The sequence below is a fragment of the Letharia lupina genome (genome assembly GCF_014066315.1).
Source record: "Letharia lupina isolate WasteWater1 chromosome Unknown contig_5, whole genome shotgun sequence".
In the NCBI taxonomy this organism is placed as follows: Eukaryota; Fungi; Ascomycota; class Lecanoromycetes; order Lecanorales; family Parmeliaceae; genus Letharia; species Letharia lupina.
Window position 1 is genome coordinate 1995653 of NW_023502974.1, and position 18221 is coordinate 2013873.

At 50.5% G+C, this 18221-nt stretch overlaps 7 protein-coding genes across 7 annotated transcripts; 3 read left to right on the forward strand and 4 right to left on the reverse strand.

The window, feature by feature from the left end:
- Nucleotides 1–735: 735 nt before the first annotated feature.
- Nucleotides 736–1962, forward strand: HO133_008787 (uncharacterized protein; the record flags this gene model as incomplete). The annotated part of the gene is made up of 1 exon (XM_037299650.1): nucleotides 736–1962. One exon carries the CDS (start codon nucleotides 736–738, stop codon nucleotides 1960–1962), a length of 1227 nt encoding a protein of 408 aa, XP_037155651.1.
- Nucleotides 1963–2730: 768 nt separating this feature from the next.
- On the reverse strand, nucleotides 2731–5988 carry HO133_008788 (uncharacterized protein; the record flags this gene model as incomplete). Its single annotated transcript, XM_037299651.1, has 2 exons — nucleotides 2731–4931; nucleotides 5109–5988. The coding sequence occupies 2 exons, from the start codon at nucleotides 5986–5988 to the stop codon at nucleotides 2731–2733; spliced, it is 3081 nt and encodes a 1026-aa protein (XP_037155652.1).
- Nucleotides 5989–7483: 1495 nt separating this feature from the next.
- On the reverse strand, nucleotides 7484–8698 carry HO133_008789 (uncharacterized protein; the record flags this gene model as incomplete). The annotated part of the gene is made up of 1 exon (XM_037299652.1): nucleotides 7484–8698. The coding sequence occupies one exon, from the start codon at nucleotides 8696–8698 to the stop codon at nucleotides 7484–7486; it is 1215 nt and encodes a 404-aa protein (XP_037155653.1).
- Nucleotides 8699–8953: 255 nt separating this feature from the next.
- Nucleotides 8954–9691, forward strand: HO133_008790 (uncharacterized protein; the record flags this gene model as incomplete). Its single annotated transcript, XM_037299653.1, has 1 exon — nucleotides 8954–9691. The coding sequence occupies one exon, from the start codon at nucleotides 8954–8956 to the stop codon at nucleotides 9689–9691; it is 738 nt and encodes a 245-aa protein (XP_037155654.1).
- Nucleotides 9692–9962: 271 nt separating this feature from the next.
- On the reverse strand, nucleotides 9963–13712 carry HO133_008791 (uncharacterized protein; the record flags this gene model as incomplete). Its single annotated transcript, XM_037299654.1, has 3 exons — nucleotides 9963–10517; nucleotides 10573–11179; nucleotides 11236–13712. 3 exons carry the CDS (start codon nucleotides 13710–13712, stop codon nucleotides 9963–9965), a joined length of 3639 nt encoding a protein of 1212 aa, XP_037155655.1.
- Nucleotides 13713–14703: 991 nt separating this feature from the next.
- Nucleotides 14704–16216, forward strand: HO133_008792 (uncharacterized protein; the record flags this gene model as incomplete). The annotated part of the gene is made up of 6 exons (XM_037299655.1): nucleotides 14704–15046; nucleotides 15189–15336; nucleotides 15469–15513; nucleotides 15568–15584; nucleotides 15706–15910; nucleotides 15967–16216. The coding sequence occupies 6 exons, from the start codon at nucleotides 14704–14706 to the stop codon at nucleotides 16214–16216; spliced, it is 1008 nt and encodes a 335-aa protein (XP_037155656.1).
- Nucleotides 16217–16418: 202 nt separating this feature from the next.
- On the reverse strand, nucleotides 16419–18162 carry HO133_008793 (uncharacterized protein; the record flags this gene model as incomplete). Its single annotated transcript, XM_037299656.1, has 4 exons — nucleotides 16419–16744; nucleotides 16867–17114; nucleotides 17263–17703; nucleotides 17756–18162. The coding sequence occupies 4 exons, from the start codon at nucleotides 18160–18162 to the stop codon at nucleotides 16419–16421; spliced, it is 1422 nt and encodes a 473-aa protein (XP_037155657.1).
- Between the last annotated feature and the right edge of the window lie 59 nt (nucleotides 18163–18221).

The following is an 18221-nucleotide window of genomic DNA, read 5'->3' on the forward strand; positions in this document are numbered from 1 at the left end:
TATTGCCTGGCTTCTTCTATTGACAAAATGAAAAGGAAAAGGAAAAGAAAATCGACATGGAAATGGAAGTGGAAATGGAAATGGAAAAGGAGAAGGAAAAGGGAAAGGAAAAGTGAATAAGTCGGCCAAAGTGAGATTTTCCTATCTTCCTATTTTCCTATTTTCTTATTCTCCTTCTACCTTATTGAAGTAAGGCATACCTTATTGTTCAAAATCAAGTCCCTTCACGCTCACACGCTAAGCTAATAAGGAGATCTTCCCTTCCCTGCTTGCCTCATGTCCTTCACCTCTCACCTTCTCTCCCCCCTCCCTCCCTCTTATCATCCTACACAACCTACTTTTCCACAACTACCTTCGACCTTCCACTTTCAAAGGCCGCATGCTATGAATAAGCATAAGTCTTCACAGTGACTCTCAAAAAGGAGCTTCTTATCCATTCACAATCCGCCAATCGACTGTCTAGTAGTCCTTCCACTTTTCCAACCTTCAAAGACATCTCCACGAAACAGACACACAAGGTCACCGTCTCATCCATATTTGCAGGCGACTGCAACCTCTATCATTGAGCATCATTCACACGTCCTGCCTGCTACAACCGCCACATTCTTCACGCTCTCCTCACCTGTGCTCACCCAGCCTCTCTTCTTTCACAGTTGAAATCAACATCAACCGAAGCCCCATTTTTCCACTCGACGCGTCCGCTTCTCAACGAGGCCGTGATCCGCCTTACACGTCATGGCAAACAAGAAGTCGACGCCAGCCCGGGCTGCTAAAAAGGGCCTTATGGGTAAGAAAGCTGAGATCTACAAATTGATCGAAGAGGCAAACAGGAAGAAATCTCTTTCTGGCACCAAGCTGCCACCTGGCACGGCGAGCGTCCGTCTTCCACCGCTGCAGCCCAGCAGCCGAGACAATCCACGTGGGCCGCTTTGTCGACAACCTAAAAAGATCGTCCCAGGCCTGATACAAGATCAGAAACCCGTTCTTTTGGAATCAGAACACCTACATCATCCCGGGAAACCACTCGTATGTCTCCCTTGTGAGCCCGATACGATGCGTGCGCTGAGATACGCGCCAAAGGGTCATTTTCCATTCCTCGAACTTCCTGGAGAGCTCCGAAACAAGATTTATGATTACGGAATCGTAAAGCAGTACTACGAGATCGGATGGGTCGACAACAACCACAAGAGCAAAAGTCTGACCTATCGGCTACCCAAGCTAGGCAGAGCATATGGACCTCGCCTTGAATCGGGTGCAGCCAGACGCCGTCGTCAGCTGGACTATTCCCGGCGTGTACCTAGTCAGAAACGATTGGTGGAGGGTTCCATCTATCCCGGCCCTGCTGCTCTTCTCGTCGTCTGCAGTAAAATGCATAAGGAGGCATGCTCAGTCTTCTACTCAAAGTCGACCTTCACCTTCCATGGCCTGGGCGCCCTTCGTCATTTCTTGAATAACCTCTCCCCAACTGCGACGGAAGCCTTGACGCGACTTGGAATCAAGCATCGTGCCTACGGCGAACCGAACCGCACTGAAGATCAGATGTGGAAAGCCAAGCACGACCGGCTATGGGAAGACTTGTGCTGGCGCATCGCAGACCAGTGCAGTTCATTGACTCGTCTCTCACTCGATCTCACGCTGAACAAGTCACCGCTTTGGTTCGCACCGTTCGATCTCGCAGACAAGGCAGGGATTGGTGCTCAGTGGATCAAACCCTTATGGGGCTTTCAAGATGTGGGGATCCAACGGTGCTGGGTGCGTCTGCACTGCTTGAGCAAAGACAGCTCGATCCTGGAGGTTGAGAGTTGGAAGGTGAGAAAGGAGATACTCGGAGCTCTATGGGACGAAGAGGCGGAGGCGCAACGTGATGCCTACGGGTTCGAAAAGCGCCAAAGTGGCGCAAAGGAAGTCCAGAAAGGCATGGTGCTTAGACTTCGGGTCGATGGAGGCCTGGAAGGTGCTTGAGGGGTATAGGAGACAGCGAGGTCATGGTCGTAGACGGTGGTTTGCCTTTGCTCGTGGGTTTTAGAGGGGAGTTCGGTAGGAAAAGTTTGGTCTATTCCAAGGCCTCTGTTCCCCCGGACAATGTCCGCAGGATAGCTTCAACGGGGACAAAGGTGGTCCGAATGATCTCAATTGGAAGCCAGGAGGGAAAAGGTAAGGCCGGTTGGACAGGTCACACGATTGCTTTCCTCTCTTCACTCAGCAGCATGCACAACATCATTTAACACGGACACTGACTACCATCAAATCAATTACATTGGTTTCTTTAGCTAATAAAAAGATTAATTGGGAGCCGGCCAGCAAGTTCCCACATCAGTGATCATCATTCATTTTCCCCATCGGCTCTGCCGTGTAGTGCTTCTACACGCTGAGCATCTTGACAAGCCCTATGTACAAGCTGTGGTGGCCTATGAACACAGTAGCAACAGACTGGCAGATGGTAACGTTATTCTAGGCAATGGATTATCAGCCATGTGATTCAGCACTTTTGTTGTTGAAATATCTCTGGGAAGAATTTTAGAGAGGACTGTTGCATGAAATATCACTACAGTAGTGTCTCATGCACTACCTCCATACCTTCCGATGAAAGATAAGAAGATAACGCGTAAGCGTGAGGCCATTCCGCGTGGGTACATGGAAGCAAAAACTAGGGGTATCCGAGGCGAGCACCGAAGAGATATGATGGGGAACTGGACACATCCCTAAACCCAAACGCCTTTTCCCACACAGTCAAGATTCGGCTTCCGAGATTGTCGAGATAGGCCTCAGAGTCGCAGCCAGGGCGCCAACACTGGGCACCGCACTCAAGCTCTCCTTTCTCCTTTCTTGCAGAGGTCTCACCATGCCATTAGCCCCAATGACCAATCCACCTGTCTGGACTCGATCGTTAATCATGCTATCGAGAATCTTTGTCATCTCGTCTATACTCTTTCTCTTCATCGCCTTTTCCTTTTCTTTGTACTGTACGGGGCTGGTAGGTGAGAGCAGCTGTACGGGGCTGACGGGGGACGTCAAGGAGATTCCATTGCCGCCGCTATTAACACTGCCACCGCTATCTTTGCTCTCGTTGCTTTGATGATAGCTTTCCTTGCGGATTTCGGGTGACAGAGGTTCAGATACGAAATCTGCAGTATCACGATGGCGAGCTGCAGATCGAAGGGCATTGACCATGCGGTCTTTGTCATCTAGTCGTGCACGCAAGTCGGCAATCTCGGCATCTTTTTCTCGTATGATATCTCTTGTGCTAGCATTTTCTTCGATCATGCCATATTTCTTTTGCGAGGTTGGCGAACCCAGAGCGGATGATTTGGAGTGACTCGATCGCCGGGCTTGCAGCAAGCGCTTCTCCAAAGTCGAAATGTACCTGTTCTTATCGGCCAAGTCCGCTTGAAGGGCGCGGATATGTGCATTCGATGTTGCAGTACCATCTCCAAATTCGCCTGCCAAATCTTCTTCGTTGCCCAGCGAAGAGACGGGCGAGTATTGCTCCTCACCTCCTTTCCCAGCTGCTGTGATGGTAGAGCCAGCGGACACTGTCCGTTTCAGTGACGGTGCAGCTCCTCCGAGCGTCGATTGGCTTCCTGACGGCCGCAGAGATCGCAATGTCTTCGTGGAGATTTCAATCCTGTGGTTCGAAGAAAGTGATGGATGCATGCTCAGGGATGACATCTTGCCATTTGTGTTGACACCGGACGATTTGGAGGACAATATCAAGCGATTGAGATGCTCGATGCGGTCGTTCAAAGCCGTTCTTGCGAGTTGCATCTCGAGCATCTGCTCCTCACGTCTCTGTTCTGCTTCTCTCTCGAACTGCTTCTCTTCAAAGTCAAATGGTCTTTCCTCCCTGCCTTCCTGGGCCTTTTTCTGGCTGTCGAGTTCGTTCCGTAAGCTCTGTATTTCCATTCGATATCGCTCGAGGAGAACCCTGCTTCCTGCATCCGTACCGCTGCCAAGAGCTTCCTCTGCTTTCTTTGCATGGCTGACTATGTTGTTTTTCGCTCTTGCCGCAAATTTCAGAGTGTTCAGGGTCTCACTAGTATGTCCATTGGCTGTGGTCACACTCCCAAATGACCCGAGCTGAATCGTGCAGAGAATGCTGACCAATGAATTTCCTGACAAGGCTGGCTGCAGCAGTCGAGTTAGTTTGCTGTCTCGATACGGCAAGTGTTTGCCATCTTTATCGGTTGGATTGCCGTTGGAGTCTTTATCACCCGAAAGCCTTGCAATGACGGTGCCGAGGGTCAGCAGACTCTTGTTGATGTGGGCACCTTCAGTTCTTCGCTCCTTGTTTTCTGCTGCCCTCTCGGAGCCAGCCAAATCAATCATGCTCAGTGTGGATACCCGAACCCCCCCAGGCATGAGAGGGGCTCGTTTGTCGTTCACGTCTTTGCCGCCGTACGGCGCACGCTCCCGACTCTCAACAACAATTTGAACCACAGCATGACTACGGGAGCTTTGAGCGTTGTATTGGGTGCTTCTAGTCCTCCTGGACTGATCGCCTCGAGCAATTACTCGAAGCAACTGAGTCGGACTCTGCACGATCTCTTCTTTCAACGGACTGGCAAAAACCCCTCGCTTTGGGTCCTCACGAAGTTTGATCTCTTCTGGCTGTGGCGATCCTGGTCCAATGCCGGCTTCCATCGGCGGCTTCAACAGATCATGAATCCTCTCGTTATAGATTTCTAGGTAGCTAACTCGTAGCAAAAATTCCCGATGCGGTGTTTCGCGAATGAAAGAAAATATGTCGGTTATAGCTAGTGGTATCACTCCTGGTGATGTTGCGGTTCCTTGCATGGAGAAGGTTTTGCCAGTCCCCGTCATACCGTAAGCAAACACTGTTCCATGGTAGCCCTCCATTACACGGCGTACAAGCCGTTTCGCTGACGCATCATAAACTTTGTGATTTTGATCATAAGGCGCGAACACATTATCTACTTCGACGTAAGCAGCGGTCTCGAACACTGTCAATTAACCCAACCAAGTGATCTTCAGGTACAAAGGGACAATTGATCTCTGCTCCGAAATTGGCGATTGCCAGTGCGATATCCTAACAGCACTGCCTGAAAAGTTGGGATTGATAGTAGTGCAATGAACTTCCACTGGCTTACCATAGTAATAATCCCCACCCTCTCTTCCCCTGTAGGCCACGAGAGACTGCCGGCTATCCACCATCCAATCCTTGCCTGACGACTTTTCCGCGCCTGCATCGGGTCGTACACGCACGCTAACAATCACATTGCCCTTCCCCTCATGTTCTCTTCGGCCAGAATCCCTTCTCTTACTTCCATCCTTTTTGTTGACGTGACCTTCTTCTCTGGCCCTCTTGTCATCCGTGTCTTCGAACGTTGTTGCTGAAGTAGAGTAAGACCCTTGAGCAGAAGAAGTTCGGCTGTGTGGCGGTGACCGCAGACTGACGAGATCATTTGACACTCTTGGTTCTGAAGTACTGGATATTGCTTTACCATCGCCACTTCCGTCCAGAAGAGTAGGGGTTGGCCCTCCGCTGTACATTTGACTAAGCCCATCTGTTGACGCCTTTGTTTTTAGTCTTTTGATCCTCAAGCTACCGGGCGGCGTACCACCTCCGTCTTTGCTTTGTGCGGTTGCTTCGGATATCAAGGAATGCGTGGCTGTTGAGTATTTGCTGTCGAGACCAGTCCTCCTGACTTTGGGAGGTTGGGGAAAATTCGCAATACTGACAGAGCGTCGAATCTCTTTGTCTGTCGACGAACCTTCCACTTGGTTGTGAGCCTGGCTGGCGGGATCGGACCGTAGAGTTGGTGTTTTCGGGCTAGAGGGCGCGTGACTGGTGCTTGGGGAGGTAGATGATTTGACGAGCTTCGAAGGGTTCTTGAGAGCGAGTGTAGAGGCCGTTGGAGGGGCAACTTGTTCTCGAGAGGACTCAGACACAGTCACAGGGGTTCGTAACTTGGAGACTGGCAATTGAGGAAGAGCAGAGGTTGGTGGAGGGAGATTAGGTCGGGTCATGTTGACCTCCATGTGTGGAAGTTGCGAACAACTGTGTATTCTCTCGGCAGAGGAGACAAAGCGAACGAGAGAGCGCAGACCCCTGGATGATGGGCGATTTGTGAGGAGTTGTCAATCCATGGCCAGCTGCTCACCCTCGTCAGCTGAAGAGGGTTTAGTCGAGGAATTGTAGTGCTGTCGCGGTGACCAATTGTTCGAGGACAGACGGCTAGGGATGGTAGACGTACTTTTATCCGTCCTGTGTCGCCAGGGAGACTTGGCAGCAGCAATTGCGAAGGATGTATGGTACAGCGACTGGAGAGAAGAATGTACGCGACCTGGCTTCACAGCATTGAAGATGAGTACAGTAAGAGAGGTTGAAGGCAAACCAGCAAAGTAGGGGTTTTCCAAAGTGTACGTCCCCAAATCCTTGAAAATTTGAGACCCCGCGATGTTTCAGAGATGGCAGCATTCCTCCCGACGTTCAATATTTTGTTGAAGCAAAAGAGAGTAGGGTTGGGGGGGGGAGAAGGGTAAGGTAGAGGGACACTTCACACTCACAACGTACCTATTTGCCTAAGATGATAATCTAATAATCTAATAATCTATAAAGTAACTTACAAACGGACTTCAAAATCAATAGAATTATCATACATATGTACCCTCCAGTTAGGTACCTACAATAATCTTGACCAGGGTCCACTGCAGCAGCAACGTTCCCCCCGCGCTATTCCACCTGCTCTGCGCTACGCAACCTTACTCGCAACGGGGAAAGGGGCACAGGGGCTTGATTCGCTCAAGGCAGAAGCATCACATCACACTATCACACCATGCAGTTGCTGCAGAAAATCAATGGCCAAATAATAACGACTGCTTGCCACCGTCACACCAGTCACGGCAAATGTGCATCACAACCCCTTGAACGGACGTTGTCCTTTGCTGTACTCCGCAGTATTAAGGTATTGAGGTATTGAAGTATTGAGAAGGATGATACTCATCCGACATCGAGGACAACCTTGGTCTTCCTCACCCGAGCATTTCTCATGAAATCCCAGAGTATCATGAATGCAATGCCTTCTTTGCCAGCCTTGGACTTGCGCAGGACGAAGGAAGAAATGAGAACGAATATAGTTGGTGCCCGTAGTGAATTACGCTTGCTTTCGAAGATCTTGCCCATTTTTCTTTCTCCCTTCTAACGCCCTTGGAAACAATCCTCGGTACTTTCGTGAAATCGGCCTTCTGAACAACTAAACTGCCTCAGATGACGGCGTTGCATTTCGTGGTCTGGGCTTGTCTTCGATAGCAATCTTCAACGACATCCAGCGATGAAAGTTTACGACGTGCTGAGTAACCTCGGTCAAGCATTTGAACGGAATAAGCTGCAATTTTCTAAGCTTGTAGTTCCTGGTTGAGCGTATCTCGATTTAACAGGCTCAAAGGCAAGAACAGGTCCGGCGAAAGGCATGATGATGGAGAGCCTGAAGCTGTGCGTAGAGAGTAACGGATAGTGATCTAACTATGACTTGGCCACACCAAAGTTAAGCTTCCTCGCCACTCTATCACCGCGACCGTCTTCAATCTCACCTCCTCTCCTCTTCAGATCTTCGCCCATCCTTTCCGGTCCCCCACCCTTCTTCGGCAGATCCTCTTTCGCAGTGGGTCGTGGTTCGCTCGACCACCACTTATGCTCAAGCATCTCACGGGACGTGCACCGTTTCCGAGGATCCAAGGCAAGCATAGACATCAACAAATCAACTCCCACAGGCCCTGCCGTGCCAAATTTAGACAAATAGAAGTCCTTCCCGCGCACTGGTATTGTTGCAGCTTTATCGTATTTTAGATAGCCTTCGAGCTTGGACACACCCGGCCAATTCTCCTCTGTCGGAGTGCCAATTGCGTTGCATATTAGTTCAAGCTGGTGCATGTCGGTGTTCCCTGCAACGAAAGGGAAGCGTAATATGAGTTCAGCGAAGACTGTTCCCATCGACCACACATCGACTGCACCAGAGTAGAACCTTGCCCCAAAGAGTAGCTCTGGAGGTCGATACCATCGTGTGATGACCTGGTAAGTCATAGGCCGGTAAGGGTCAGAGAATGACCTTGCCAGTCCGAAATCAGCAAGCTTGACTTCTCCGTCTGCTGCTATAAGAAGATTGTTGGGCTTTATATCGCGATGTAGCACGAAATTCTCATGGCAAAACCACACAGCACGACCTAGCATGCCCATCCAAGCTTTGACCTCAGCCGTACCGTAGCGGATACCCTCACTGTCTTTAATGAGCATTTCAAGATCTCCCAAGGGTAGATACTCAAGTACCAGGTTGAGGTTTTGATTTTTGGAGGAGAAGACAGCATGCAGTGCAATGATGTTTGGATGTGAAAGCTCTTGAAGATACTTGACTTCTCTGATAGCGTCCATAGATAAGCCATCGCGATACTCGGTGTTGACCTTGATCTTCTTGATTGCCAATAGGGACGAGGGGTCTGCTTTCAGGTGTCCCAAATAAACTATGGCGTAAGTGCCTTCTCCAAGCTTCTTGTCCTTGACGTATTTTTGTTTGGTTTCATCATTCAGTCTTTCTGCTAATTCCTGCCCTCTTCCTGGCTCAGAAGTAGAACCATTCTGAGGCTTCGAGATGGAGTTGGTGCGAACAGCTAAAGATTTGGCTTTGGTGGCAGTGACCTTGATGTTGGATGTACTATCATATGTGACTACGGGCGACATTGCCATAGCTGCTTTTGGAGGGAGGCTTGAGATCACACTCTCTCAAAGCCCCGCAAGATCTTCAGAAGGCACAATTGGCATATACTTTGTATCTGCGGTTGACTTTGTAAAACTAGCAAACCGCCGACTCATCACTCCAATAATAGAGTGCTGATATGCGCTTTCGCGCTAACGGCAAGTAGTAGAAATATCCTTCCGCTCCTGGCAACCTCAAAGCTCGAGTAATCACAACATATAGATACAAATGCGCCTCTTTCCATCATGATCGTCAGAAGCCTGCCATCCCCCTTAATACCATCAACCCTTCAATCCTTTCTCATAAGATCCCAACCTTCGCACGGTCTCCGCCATCTCCACGCTCGAGCCTCTGCTTTTCAACCCCCAACTCCTCAACCCACGCCATTTGTTCCAGACGCCTCCACCTTTCTCAAACTCATTGGCCGTAACCTCTCACAACATGCCGGAAAAATACCCACTTGGCAATCCCTCTTTTCCCTCACGTCAACCCAACTTCGTGAATTAGGCGTTGAGCCAGCTCGAACGCGACGGTACCTGCTCTGGTGGAGGGATAGATTCAGAAAAGGCATCTTCGGCGTGGGTGGAGATCTCAGGAACGTCAAGGATGGGGGGGCAGAACTCCGTGTAGTGGAACTCCCCGTTGCCAAAGCGGCGATTCCAAAATCCAGAAGCACGAGCATAGCAATTGGCCTCCAACGAACGAAGAGGATGATCGTCAACGAGCCACCAGAGGTCATAGAGAAGAGCCTATCGCTACAGCAGCTGAAACCAGTGGATGGCATGAAAGTGGTTGGCTTGCGGACGATAGTGGGACCATATGTGCAGCCCGTGAAGGGAACGAGTGGGAGCGTGGCCACCATCAAGGTTCAGGAAGGAATGTGGGAGGTCAGGAGAGGGGTGAAGGTTGATGGTGGAGAGAGGAGAAAATTACAGGTCAGGCGGAAGAGATTATTGGAGGAGAGGAGAACAACTAGGAAGTAGTGGGTATAGGAAACACAAGCTGTGATTTTTCTGCTTGTCTGGAAACTTCCCATAGGAGAAGGTGCGTGATTATACTTCACGAAGAAGGAAATGCTCTCCGGTTATCGATGGCTTGTGCTATCTATACCCATTTTTACTTGACGTGGTAAACAAATTGTGAGCTCCATGATGTGACTGCACAACACTAGTACTCGTGCACCTAAGCCGTACAAAGAACAATCATGGCATGCTAAATCCAAATGAACCCGCTTGCCATACCGGACATTCTCCCTCATCTGCCATATTCCAAACTAGGCACAATGACAGGCCCATATTTACTCACCCCCACCGCCCCCATCCCCGCTGCATCGGTCTGCACCATGAAATCTACGGCCAAGCTCAACTTCCCAGTCGCTGTGCCATGCATGTTCGTTTGTCCGAAGGTCCCCGTCACAACTTCCGGATCGTAAGCCACAATTGCCACATAATTCCTCCTGCCCATTAGCTTCCTCATATCTCGCTGTCTTCCATCTGGCTCTGCAGCGAATATTTCCATCATGTCCTCCTTTGTATCGCTCGGCGCATTATTCGAGCGGTGTCCGTTCTGTGGGATGTATAGCGGTTTCTGGGAGGCGTGGAGAAGCTTGAGGACGTAAGATGGAGGGGGGGTGTTGACGACAGAGGCAGATATGAGTTGGTACATGGTCTTGTGATCAGATGGTTTTGCCGGATCGTGCACAATACCAGCACCGCAGCAATCGACGGCACCTGATAGAAAAGTCATACGAATTGACTTTTGGTGGGATATACTCTGAAGGGTACGAATGAGGTAAGTGCGTTCAAGATCCTGATGGGAGTTAGCATGAGACACTTTCGACGACTGGCGAGTAATAAGGGCTTACCTTGGATTCGTGCGTCCATTGATCGCGCAGTTCATCGAGCATGTCAATGTCGCCGAATGGACTCAATATCCCGCCCATGAGACCAGACTTGCCGACAGCCTTCTTCACAGAGTCAAAGCCAGAGCCGACAACGCCTTTAGCACCCACAACTCCAGCTGCCGAGCTGGTCACTTTACCCAAGAGGTTGTAGGCACCGGTCACGGCTTTCTTACCGGTTGCAACGGTGTGAGCAATCTGCTCAGCCGCTTCCAGTCTTGGATACACGATTGGTACCGAAATCATCCAGATGCAATGTTGCACACTAGGCGGTAGCATTGCGACTTTCGGGAAGAGGCCCTGGTACGTTGGACCAGCCATTACCTGATGGGGATTCCTCTCAGATCGGCAGTCCGGACCCACGACGACGACTGCAGGCCCAAGGTACTTCACGAAATGCCAACCAGTGCCAGTAATGGTGAAGATATCGGTGTCCGTACTCACGTTGCGGAGAATCTCCAGAGTCGTGTGGTGCTGGAAAAGCAAGTACATTTCTATGCCGACTCGGCCAATATTCTTAAACATGTTAGAAAATTGCATGTATTCAGGGTATGATCCGAAACCGTCGAAACTGCAAGCTTTTAGTCTTCATGCCGATTTTCGCTCACGGCGAGTTTGAGAACCTACATGTCATGATCATCAATCTGCAAAACGTGCGGTATTTGCGCAAAAGCTTCTCGCAAGTATGGCTGGTCGAAATGACTGGTATAATAATGGAAATACGCATGTGAGACATCTTCTTCGTGCTTGGCCGTCCACTGAGCGTTCTTTCTATTCTCTTTGCCACTCATTGCTAGCCATTGCTTCAGTAAAGGAATCTCCTTCCATATTCTATCGGCATATATCTGATCGCCCAAGCCAAGCTGCGTATGGAAACCACCGCACTCGACGTGTTTTTGCATTATGTCCTTCCACATATGACCGATGCCACCCACACGAGCTCGCTCATTGGTATTGACATTGAGCGAGAAGTCGTTGCCAGAAGTCGCAATGAATCGCCAGTTCGTCTCATTACGGCCCGCAACTAAGAATTCATATCTTGTGCAGCCAAGATGAGAAGTTATGGCATAGGTCCATTTTGCACTAGTATGCTCCTCCATCTGTAGATCTACATCATACCGATAGAAAGTCCAGCGCTGATGAACGGAGATTTGGCTGGCTTTCAGTTGGCGGGGGTTTGGAGAGAGATCTACGCTTTGGTGGATATGTATAGTGGGAGGTTGAGGAGCGTCGGTGATGAGCAATATTGACCCCAGCCAAATGCCCCTCTGTAGATCCATATTGGTATACCTTAGGTAAGGCCCGAAGTAAACTCCATTAGTAGGCGCAATCCTGTACATATCCACGCCTGCACTTGGTGGAGGTCCGGAAAAGCCTGCTACGGTAGGAGTTGAGGACTGCATGCTCATGATACTATCTTGATAACCTGGTGTGGATGGCTGAAATCCTGGAGATGCCAATGGCTTACCACTGAACGCACTAAGGCCTGGAGATGCAAGCGCATTTCCAAAGTTGACACTACCGGTTGGTGACAGGGGCTCATTGAGATTGAGAGGTGTTGGCCCCTTGGGAAACTCCCACTGTGTAGATTGGGTAGGTAGATGAATGTAGTAATACTGGCCTGAGTTGGGATCGAGGTGATGGATCCAGCCCTCTGGAAGAGGTGGAGGTGAAGCAGGCCCAGGACCAGCAGGCCCAGGAGATGATTTGGCCGGCACTTGTATAGAGGCTTGAGTGCTTGCTTGTAGTGGCTGTAGCGCCGTTGTCACTTGAGGTCTAGGAGAGTCATGGGCGAATGCTGGGTGGCCTTGATTGCCGGACTCTGCTCGAGAGTTCACCGCCGCAGCCGCTCCTGCTGCACCTCCAACAGTCGCTCCCGCGGCGTCACCTCCAACTGCTTGAGAATGTTTCTCGTTGGGATAACCTTGTGTCCCAGTGGCGGAGGATCCAGCTGGCGAGTAAGCGGGTGGAGGAGACGATGTGACATGCATTCGTTGAAAATCTTGTTCCAGAGCTGCTGAGGCGGTAGTCCTTCCCACTTGTGAGGATGGAGAAGTAACTTGCCCTTGAGGGATCGGCGATTGTACGGGAGGTGAGCCAGAGGCCTGGCCGGGGCCTTGGTATACCGTCGGAGGCCCATGAGGCTGACTTCCAGGCTGCTCTGTAGGTGTCCAAGGCCTTCTCGTCTGGTCTGGCTGCTGCAGCGCTGCCGACTCTTGCGCTCTCGCAGGCTGGGGGTACTGGGCTGCTCTGTGTGCGGCAGCTGCATTCTGAGCTTGCAGGCTTGTCAATGTGGATGTACCTGCGATGCCTGCCGCAGCGTAGCGCGCTTCTATACCCCCTCCCAGCGGGTCCCCTGGTGGTAGTATCGGGGTTTCGGGGGGAGGTGGAGAGCCACGCTGAGCTTTTGTAGTCGACGTAGAGGCAGTCGAACTCAGTCTATTCACACCGGCAGGGTTCGGAACATTCAAGCCTCCAGATGGGGCTGAGTCACCAGAAGTAGACCCTCCTGGAGGTGGCCAGTACTGCTGATAGTAATCGGGGTACGGATTGACTTCAGCCTGAGACGGTTTTCGGGCGTCCGCTATTGACGATTCTCTGTCTCTCTGCGGCAGCCTCTGGAAAAGCCCTTCTTTGTCTGGGGCTTCTGGTCCCGGTGAGTCCGGCAATGGCTTCGGTATGTTTGCCCTTCGTTCTGCCAACCTGGAGCTTGACTGGGCATCTCCTCGAGGGCGTAGCGCAGACGGGTATTCAGGCACACCCGGTCTTGCAGGTTCTGCAAAACCCACGCGAGGAGGCGAAGCAGGGTATGCTGGCGAGACTCTGCCCTGTTCGCTTGTTGTCGTCCGACCGTTGGCAGGCCGTGGTTGGAAGCGTTGACGATCATCTGGGTAGGGCAGTGGAGCCGGTGAGCTCGATGCGCCGGGAGGAAGAGCAAAGGCAGCGGAGTGTATGTGAGGTGGATGTTGATTGTCGGATTCTGGGGAGCATGAGTCGCGTTTGTATATCCTTAATGGTTCGATAGTTGGCGAATCTTCGGCCAAAGGTCTCTGAAGAAACATTTCATCGCCGGGCTTGCCATGACGTACGCCGCTGGAGCTCATGCTTTAGTGCTTGAGTGAGCTCGCACAATCGGTCGGCCTAAGGAAATGAGGGTATAAATAGCCTTGTCGAAGAATTGATGTCAAGCAGGCCAGTCTGGGTGATTGCTGCGCACGAGTGATATGTGGAAATTAGGTGAAGCGGCAGGGACTGTTGATATCATGCCTTCATTCGTCACGGTCGTCACGGTCGTCCCGGTCGTAATACTTACTTATGTACCGAGTACGGAGGTAGTGTTCTGCAAAGAACAAGGATCTCGTGCTGTAGCCGCCACGCTACCTAATCAGAGGGGGGCTGGTCTAAGCCGACGAATCTAAGCGCCCAGGCTTGTAGACCAACGAAATTAGGTACTTGCGAATCTTGGTGCTGTACTTTTCCTTTCCTTTTCCTTTCTTTTATTGTTTCACGGCGGAGCCAGACTGAAAAACTGGCTTGCGATGTGTAGTCGCTGCCCCCACGGGCCTCAATACGAAAACTAAGCAAGTATTTGTTTGCCAGAGCCGTCTATCGATTAATAAACAAGGTACCGCTACTTTGTACCCCCAACCGACACGATAGGACTCAAATTCCTTCAACGAGTCTCCAATACGTACAAATTTGCGCGTCTGGCTGAAGATGGTCAACGTCTGTCGAGTAGGAGTAGGAGTAAAGTACCACTCGAGGGCAACTTCCCCCCAGCTTACGACTTACGACTTACGACTTACGAGTGAGCGAGTGATTTATTTTGGTAACGGGTTCGGGCCGCCGCTTCCCGAGGATAGAAAATGCAATCATTTGCTCATCGACTTCCGCGACTGTTTGAACATTCATCGCAAGTTAAAGTACTTTATCACTACACTCGCTCAAAGTTCAATCATTAATTATATGTCGTAACGGTGTATCAACATTCCTCTTTGCTTGTCATTATTACTGCTGAATATCAGTTCATTCTATACGTTGCTTTGACTCTGCCTTGTTCACTATCTAGAAGCAACAGCGCTCCTGAATCCAACAATGGCGCCATTAGGCAATCTTGTGCGTCTACTTCCACTGCACATCAACGAATTACCGGCCCACCCTGCACTCGAATCTCTGGTCATCCCTCATTCAGAACACACCAGGTCTGCCGAGAGCAGTCCATCACAAGCTGGCAAAGTCGACTCAAGCGAACGCCCCAATCTCATATCATTCATGGAGGAAGTCCTCGACCAGGCTACAATATTCGTGGATGATACTCTTCCGGCCACGTTCAAAGAAGGCAATTTGAAAAAGTCTGCTCCAGCCACAGCCAAGGTTAGACTGTTGAGTCGAAATATTTCGGAGGCAGAGATTCAGGCTATTCCCTGGATTAATTCCAGTAGGTACATCCCGAAGGAACTTCTGGCCTATTTCGAATCACGACACAGTGCATCAAGAGCGAACCTCTCTTTGTCTACCAAGACCTATCTCTTCCCTCGCTTTCCCTCGAAGGAGCTATATTGACTCCGGACTCTACGTAGGTATTCCGCGAAATTGGTCCAATGGGAGGAAACCTGCCGAAGCTTGGTTTGCCAGGAGGAGTCGCCATGCCAATCACAGCGACGAAGGAACTGCAGACCTCGACGAGTTCGACTTCGGCTTACGGCATGACCATTCGAAGCATGAGCAGTAGGACTTCCCCAGCCCCAAATTCCTCTTCTTCGGACGATATCGGTAATCTCATCTCATACTCGAGACGCCTATTTTGTGACTCCACTTCCCGTATGGAGAGATTAACTGCTGACTGGACAACCACACTAGAGAGTATACGCCAGATGTCTTCGATTCGTATAAAGTGCTTGATTGGTCCGAGCAAATAGGGTCAGCCATTGCGAATGGGTCAGCTATTGATAATTATAGGGACCTAAGCATGAGCAGTAAGCGTGTTATTTCTACCGACCTTTTTCCTTCACATCGGCCATCTCGAGAATCACAGCGTTTCTCGTTTCAGTTGAAGTGGCAACTCCGAAGAAATTTGGCTGACTATCTTGTCTGCAGTCCACGAAATGTGCCATGAACTACCGGCTATGCTTTCCAACCGCGTCTTTCCAGTCCTTGTCGTCACTGCGAAAAGGGGAAAGCACTCTTTTGTTGTTGTACAGATCCCAGTGGACATCTCGGGTCTAACAGTGGCGATGTACAGCAATGGAAGGAATTTGCGTAAAGGTGACAGCGCAGTGAAGCGGAAGAAGCCGGTTCTTGGGTATGATTGCTAATCCAACATCCCTATGAATAGTCCAATTGCTGACATTCCTTCAGTGTCTATACGAGCATTGAGCGTTGCCAGATGCTCCCGGACCAGAATGTTGAATGGGTCATGGCTACAGCTAGTGACGCAAAAGGCTGGCTACCAATGTGGGCCCAAAAGATGGGGGTTCCTTCCGCTGTTGTCAAGGATGTCGGGCTATTCATTGGCTGGGTCAAGACGCGTAGGCCCCTTTTTCGCAAAGATCCCCCATTTATCGTAAGGCGGGAGGATGGTACTAGTACGGGTGTGAACGGAGACTAGGGGACCCATAGCTTGTTGACGTTGTATTTCTTGATGTGTTACTGGTGAGGCGTTCACTCGGCCTAGAGCCACATCGGCTTGTACCATATCGAACGACATTACGAAGGAAGGCAGCGCTTGTTGGAGGTTTAGGCCACGAAGATGGCAATATGGAGATGAGGAAGCCCTTGAATACCTCTTTTGCTATGTTGTACAAACTCAATCACTCGACGATTTGCAGCTCTCCGGTTCTCTCCCTGGCAAATTCATCTTTCCACTCCTCCCATATCCTCTCCAACTCCTTAACATATACGTCATGCAGCTCGTCTACATATGTCTCCTCTGGCTTGCTTGCCTGCTGCACCTTGATTGGCCTGCCCACCACGACATTGAGCGGCCGTCGGTAGGGCATCATGCCTACGTCGTAATTGAATACACCTCGCGCATGGAAGAGGGGAACAGTAAAGCCCAAGACTTTCTTAATCACAAGTTGGATTTTGTGAATAAGTGGGTGCTGCTCGGGCTGCACCTGATCATACAACTCGTTTTCTAAGTAGATTCTCAAAGTCAGCATTGCCTAACGAAGCTTGATGGGATCTGGAACAATGAGGGATATCTCGAAACTAAAAATCTGGTTCAAGAAAGGAGATCTGGACTCGGGAGATGCGTACCGCCGAAAGCGAGGACGGGCACCAAGTCTGCGCCTGTACGAATGGCAAGCTTGACAAAACCTTTACGGCGCTTGAGCACAAGACGAAGAGAGTGCGGTTGTGCGTCCAAAGATTCCCGAGCACCACCCACGACTATCGTGATGCCCCTCCCCATTCCCTCTCCATTTGCACCACCACGCGAAAGTAGATTCTCGCAAGATTCTCGGGATACAGAGGCCAGTCCCATCGATAATGTGTATTCACGGTATCTGCATTATGATCTCAGGGTCAGTCTTGCTTGTTTGAGGGGGCATAGTGAGCCTTGGAACACGTCGAGAAATTGAAGACTCCCAAGACATGTCTCAAGACTCAATATCTGGTTCAAAAGAGAAGAACATGAACTCCGAAAATACGTACAGAGGAACCCGAAAATTAGAGTCGAGGGTGAGGAGAGTATTTGTAATCCCCGGGAAAAGCTGGGAGAATCCGAGGGCTTCGGTCGCAAATGCCGCAAAGGCCCCATGCGAGATAATGCCGTGCGGGTGATAGCCAAAGATGTATTTGCGTGTTGGGGCGAGAAGGGCGGAGCGATGGAGGCGGGCGGGGAAATATGAAGCGAAAAGCGACCAGATTGGAAGAGATCGAAGGAAATTGGAGCGGTGGGATAGAGTGCCAGAGTGTCCAGCGTTGGAGAATAGGACATATATGAGGTAGGGAACGAGGATAGGCCAGAATAGTGGGATGGCGCAGAGGAGGAAGAAGGTGCCGAGAAGCAAGGCAATGCTGAGAGTGTGCCCAAGGACAACGAGAGTTTGCAGGCGTCTTTTCAGAGGAACCGAGAGGGGAGCGAAGTGGATACTGCACAAATGATCAGTTGACAGGCATGATGGCGGAATGGAGGTCGCCATACTGGCTCTGCTCCCAGCCTGCTCCGGCTTTTCGTCCACTAACAAGCTCGCTGTTGCGCCTTGCTGCCATTGGCTTGCCCTTTCCTCTGTCCCATGCCTGCCTGATGCTGACTAGATGTTCGCCGTCCTTATCTTCGTACCTCTCCACTACTACTTGACCATCTTTCTTCTCCTTTGAGATGCCGTTCGTCTTCAATGATGTAGACTTCTTGTGAGAAGTTCGCCTAGGACTTCGTGGAGTCGCATCCTCGCCTTGTCCAGAGTAGAGTTCGGGAGGAGGTCTCCCATTCTGAGAGAAAGTGTCAACATTTCCCCCAGCTGCATCGACATATGAATTGGGCGACAGATGTTGCTGCTTCGGTTCTGCGGGCAAAAAAGGCTCCTGGTTTAGTGTTGCAGCTGTTGCCATTGCGGCCAGAGGATATTGGACGGTGTCGTAAGTCGGAAGATGTCAGGTGTCAAGAATTA